The 5,707-nt window shown below is 44.4% G+C and overlaps 1 protein-coding gene across 1 annotated transcript; it reads left to right on the top strand.

Annotated features, from left to right (window-relative positions):
- The first annotated feature begins 356 nt into the window (after positions 1-356).
- On the top strand, positions 357-4,129 carry LOC132400703 (transcription factor SOX-11-like). The gene has a single exon (XM_059981955.1). It carries the CDS (start codon positions 710-712, stop codon positions 1,862-1,864), a length of 1,155 nt encoding a protein of 384 aa, XP_059837938.1. The 5' UTR covers positions 357-709; the 3' UTR covers positions 1,865-4,129.
- Positions 4,130-5,707: the final 1,578 nt, after the last annotated feature.

Genomic DNA, 5,707 nt, shown 5'->3' with positions numbered 1-5,707 from the left:
GTTTAATTCAAAACGCACAACTGGACATGGTGCGCGCAACTGAACCAAATTGTAAGGCTGCTGAATATCGCTTGCAACTGCTTGAAAAGCACTGGTGTGCGAAGAGAGCCGAAGTGGGGGGCGGGGGCCGGGGGCCGCGGGCCGCCGGGTTGGAGTGAGCAGTGTCGAGGCGCCACCTCCAGTCGATTCGGGGCACTGAGCCCCGTTGAAGTAGCGATCGTCTAAGAAGCCCGCCGAGATCACTGGAGTATGCGAAAGAGGTGTGGCGGGGTGGGGTGGGGACGGTGGAGGGCGGGGAATATGCTTTAAATGGTTCACCTGTAACAGAAGACAAGCTACAAGAATCAAAATTATTCAAGTCTCTGGGTAACGCGGGTCGCACGGCCAAGGTGCACAGCGTGCAAGAGAGTGAAGGGTTAAAACCACTGATTTTTCCCTCTTTCTCTCTCTTCCCCCCTCTCCTCTCCTCCTTTCAGGGGAGGGTCTGCAAAACCATTGGATCTTTAAGAGGTGACGTACCCTATATGAAAACCTAATAACTAGTTGAGAAGCTGCAACAACTTTGGAAAAAGCCGTGTGGGGAGAGAGCGTGTGGATGTGCTACAAAGTTGCCGAGAGGAAGGCGAGGGCAGCGTCTGAGTAATTCTACGTTTCTGGAGCGCTGGTCATTTTAACCGGGCAGCGAGTGAGCAAGGAGAGAGGGGGAAAGATGGTTCAGCAAACTGCAGTGATTGAGACGGAAAGCAGTTTGTCCCGGGAAGCCACGGATAGCGAGGAGAATGAGTTTATTGCCTGTAGCCCCTCGGCGACTTGCGACGGGACGGACGAGCGGGACCCGGACTGGTGCAAGACGGCGAGTGGCCACATTAAGCGTCCGATGAACGCCTTCATGGTGTGGTCGAAGATCGAAAGGCGAAAGATCATGGAGCAAAGTCCTGACATGCACAACGCCGAGATCTCCAAGCGGCTGGGCAAGCGCTGGAAGATGCTAAAGGACGGTGAGAAGATTCCGTTCATTCGGGAGGCAGAGAGGTTGCGGCTCAAGCACATGGCTGATTACCCCGATTACAAGTACCGACCCCGCAAGAAGCCCAAAACCGAGGCGGGTAGACAGCATCAGCACAACCTCTCGCCCGACAAGACTCAGAACAAGAGCGCCAAGCACTCTGCGAAGAAATGCAACGCTGGCGGCAAAATCAAACCTCACAGATCCTCCTCCTTCTCTCAGGGTAAGTCATGTGGCGAGCAGCCGTGCGAGGACTTCGTCTTCGGCAACCTGAAGGGTAACAAGACGGTGAGAAGCGTCTTCGGCAGGGGCAGTCAGGACGCTCTGCAGGGCAGGCTGCATGGAGGCGGAGGAGGAGAGGAGCCGAGCCCCAGGCGGGCCAGCGTGGCCGCCGTGCCGGCCAGCCCGACACTGGGCTCGGCGGCCGAGTCACTGGAAGGGGCCAGCATGTACGAGGAACTGGCCGCTGGCTGCGGCTGCCCGTCGGGCAGGGGCAACGGTCGAGCCGAGTCGTCAGACACAAAACAAGGTAGCAGGAGGTGCGCCCAGCCTAGGGCAAGCTCACCCGGCTCCAGCCGCTCGGGTTCCTGCAGCTCGGGCGAGGAAGGGACGGACGATTTACTGGGAGACTTCAGCATGAACTACTCGCCTCCCGCCGGCAGTAACGGCAGCAGCTTGGAGCCGTTCAGCTCAGGGAACCTCAGCCTGTCGCTGGTGGATAAGGACTTGGACTCGTACAGCGAAGGCAGCTCAGGGTCACACTTTGAATTCCCGGACTATTGCACCCCCGAGCTCAGCGAAATGATCGCCGGTGACTGGCTGGAGGCTAACTTCTCCGATCTCGTCTTTACGTACTGATTTTTCTTTTGAATTTTGATTTTGTTTTCCGTTTTTTAAAAAAGAAAGACTCGATTGTTTTGTATTAACAGAAATGCCACCGTAATAAGACTGGCCAGGTCCGATCTGCTGTTCGTGGGATCCTTTTCTTCCCGTGTGTGGGTGGGAGGGTGGATGTGGCACAAAACCAGTGGAAAACGTACAAACGTCGTGATTGGAAATATTTAAAAAAACGATGTGGAAAAGATACACAAAAAAACACAAAACTGATGGGAAATCGTGGGCTGGACTTGTGCACAACCCTTTTGGCGGCAAACCTTTATCCGTTTTCCAAATCCTCCACTTAAAGGGACCACTACCCGAGAGAACTTGAGAGTTAGAGCTGTGAACACTTCTGCAGAGTTAATGAACAAGAGGAGAGAAATCCAGGCTTGTACATGAACAGTTTGTCTTAAGCCAAGATGCTGACGTTAATTTGATGCGTTGTACTGTTTTATCCGTGCGTTGTATATGCCAATAAGACTGTTTATGCTCTATTATTTTTGTTCCCTCAATACCTCCTTTTATCACTTAACACAGGCAGTATAGACCTCAGAATATAGATTTTTTTATACATGCAGACCTCAAGACTTTTTAAAACTAAGAAAAAGAATACTAAATATTTTCACTTGTATTTTTCTACAGCTAAAGGGAACCTGCTCGCTGTGATTGTCCAGTGAGAATTTCTGGCACTTCCTTTATTTTATTTTTTTCTCTTTATTTTCCCCTCTCCCCGTTTAGCATGCGAACGTTGGTACAGTCCTGCTTTAAGGATTCAAAAACTTTTTTGGGAGAACGAAATCCTTACATCAATGCCTTGTGATTTTAAATCTGCAAGTGCGCAGTCTTTTGTACAGTTGTAGATTTAGATTTGTTGAATATTTGTAGGTAAGAGGAAAATTTATTGAAACGACGTGAGATAGAAACTGAATTGTTTTAGTGAGACTACATGTACTGTATATTATACTGTAGGAATCTTGTGTAATCATACGCTGTTTAATGTGGGATAAGTCCCGATGACAGGTGTGAAACTGGAGAATTTTTAACACGGCACATGTGAAATTTTAATTCATTTCTGTGCAATATGAACTACAGATCATCTGCACATTATTTTGTCGCAAACTTATGAACTAAAACAGACGTGTGCACTGTAATCATTGCCTGTCTTGATGCTAAGAGTCTGTATCTGGGAGGAGGGGGGTAAAATAAAGAAATCAGCTGGAACTGATAGTAACAGAGAAATTGCCATGCATTTAAATGGAATGTTTAAGCCTATCCACTCACTTAAAAACCTGCAGGGTTTTGGGAGGAGGGAGCAGGGAGTCCTGCTTGTGCAACCTCCGCCCATGGAAAAGATGGCAATAAATCTGGCATTACTAACTAAACGTGTTAATTTATTGCAGCAAAATGTCATCATTTGTGCTTTTGTTTATTTTTTTTTAAACGGGTACATTCATTTTAAACAGAAACCTCAGCCCTGTTTAAGTCACGGCTCTTTATTGAATGTCCTTATAGCGGAACAGACCAGACGGCAAAAGTACTCGGCGCCGCACACTTTCCCGAGGTGTTTTAACAACTTAGTAGCATGATGAAAATCAGCACGTTAAACCCTTATAAAATAGACTGGCTGTGTCGCGTGACCTTAAATCTTCACTGGATTTCTGAGACCCGGTATCGAGGGAGATTAACATCCACATTCTTGATCCAATACTACATTCAGTAGTCCAGGTCCTCCTATGGGTTTCGTTTGCTGTTGCTCATCACAAACTGCAAGGTAAAAAAGTATGACTAGCGTGTACCTATTAAATTGGCCTGTCGATTCAGATTATATATGACACGTCTCCGAGATACTTCAATTAGATGTTTCAAATCAATAGCACTTAAAGCCCGCAGTATTGTAAGGCTGACGACTAATTTGCTGGCGGCTCAAAATAAACGCGGCGTTGCCTTGTTTCGTTTTCCCTGTCTGCTGGTATCTATATTTTAAAAAAAGTCTGCAAATCTCTCACTCTTCGCTGGCAAGTCACCGGGCAGGGTAGCGACGAATCACAGCTGCAGTTTGAAGAGCTCATCAGACCTCAGGTGGCAGTCCAAGATGCTGAGAACAGTCCTGGCCAAAGTGATGGAGGGATGAAAGGGGAGGGGTTAAAAAAAGCAAGCCAGGATGAAAAAAATGGGCATTTTAAATGCTGATTCACAATCAATTCTCAGAAAATATTCCATACTAGTTTCAGACCCCTTTTAGGTTTATAGCTTGGGAACAAATTACACATGAGTAATGATTAAATCAACTTTCTTTTTAGTTTGTGTCCATTTCAATTTGTGGAAACAATTTGGGACTTCTCAATGACAGCACAGACATCTGGCAGTCTCATGTCCCAGAAAATGTTTAATAGACTTAACAAATGTAAATCTAATAAGCTAAAAGTAAATTGATTTACTTGGATTTGAGGGGCTATATTTGGCCCAGTGGATGGTGATCTGGTCAACCCAGTTTAGACATTATTTAAGGTTTATACTCGAGGTGAACTGATTTTCAGTGTTGAAGCTACTCAGCTTGAGCTTTGTGATTTAGTGATCTGGGATCTGACTTTTTTTTCCAAAGCAAATACTCGGATGGTGTGGTTATTTCAAAGACGTTTCAGCAGAGGTTTGTGTTCTCAACATAAATGTCACAAACTTGTGGTGTGAAGTGACACCCAACATATACTTCTGACCAATACCATAAAAGTATTTTAGCTTTTTAATTCCATCATTAAAATTAAGTAAAAGTGAGGAAAGCAAATCAATGATAGAATGACTGAGGCTGACTCCACTATAATCTTCTTCACCAGCATTCTCTTAAACATTATTTTCCAACCCAGACAAAAGATTGATCAAATTACACCCCCCCCCCCCACCCCACCCCCTGTGAATAACAGAAGATTTATAAAGTTAATAATCAGCTTTTCAGTCAATTGTCATATTACTTAATTGAGTATCTGGGCTCTTGTGGATTGACAATTTCTCTGCCTGTGAGTGACTCGGTCAAGTCCATACTCCAATTTGCAGTGTTTGTTTCTTACATTTATCAACCCTACCTTGGTGCTTGAAGTTTCTTTGTCTAACAATGACGTTTCAAATCTAATTCTGGAAGTTGGTTCTTTATGCCATCTTCAGCATGAACTGCATCTAATGCAAGCTGATACTAACTAGACAACCAGAATACAAGAATATCATTTAAGTGAGAAACACCCATTGTTCTGCAAGGATGTTCTGCTCAATGGGTGTGAATGGAATCATGCAGAAACAGCTTTCGTGAGATCAGCATAATATTCAAAATTGTACCAACTATAAGCTGCAATTTGATTAATTCAATGTGAGTTACACTTATTGAAATTGAAACAGTAAATCCTTCCATTTTTTTCCTCAAGCAAAATTGAATGTTGGTACTCGCTGCACCAGCATTGGTTTCCAATAAAGTAAATTTCCATTACAAATTCTCCACTGTTTAAGTAGATGTATTTTTCTTTAATAACAAAATTTATTCTGCTTTCTGGGCCTGATTCCTAATTTAGTCAAGAAAGGAGGAGACCATCAAAAACTTTGTGATCCTTTCTATGCCGAGCTTTGCTTTATAATACTGACTTAAGAAGGATTGTATTTTCTGGACCTTGTTTGTAACTGCTGTGGAGTTAACCATAAACTAGTCACTTTCATATAAATATTTCAGTCATCAAAATGCAAAGGATACTAAATTTCTTACATTGGTTGGATCTCTTGAACTGTAATTTTGGTCAGATGTGATAGTTACACCACTTCATAACCATCATGTTGAGGTTACAT

The sequence above is a fragment of the Hypanus sabinus genome, chromosome 10 (genome assembly GCF_030144855.1).
Source record: "Hypanus sabinus isolate sHypSab1 chromosome 10, sHypSab1.hap1, whole genome shotgun sequence".
In the NCBI taxonomy this organism is placed as follows: domain Eukaryota; kingdom Metazoa; phylum Chordata; class Chondrichthyes; order Myliobatiformes; family Dasyatidae; genus Hypanus; species Hypanus sabinus.
The sequence above is the reverse complement of the archived record's forward strand: the minus strand, read 5'-3'. Positions and strand labels throughout refer to the sequence as shown.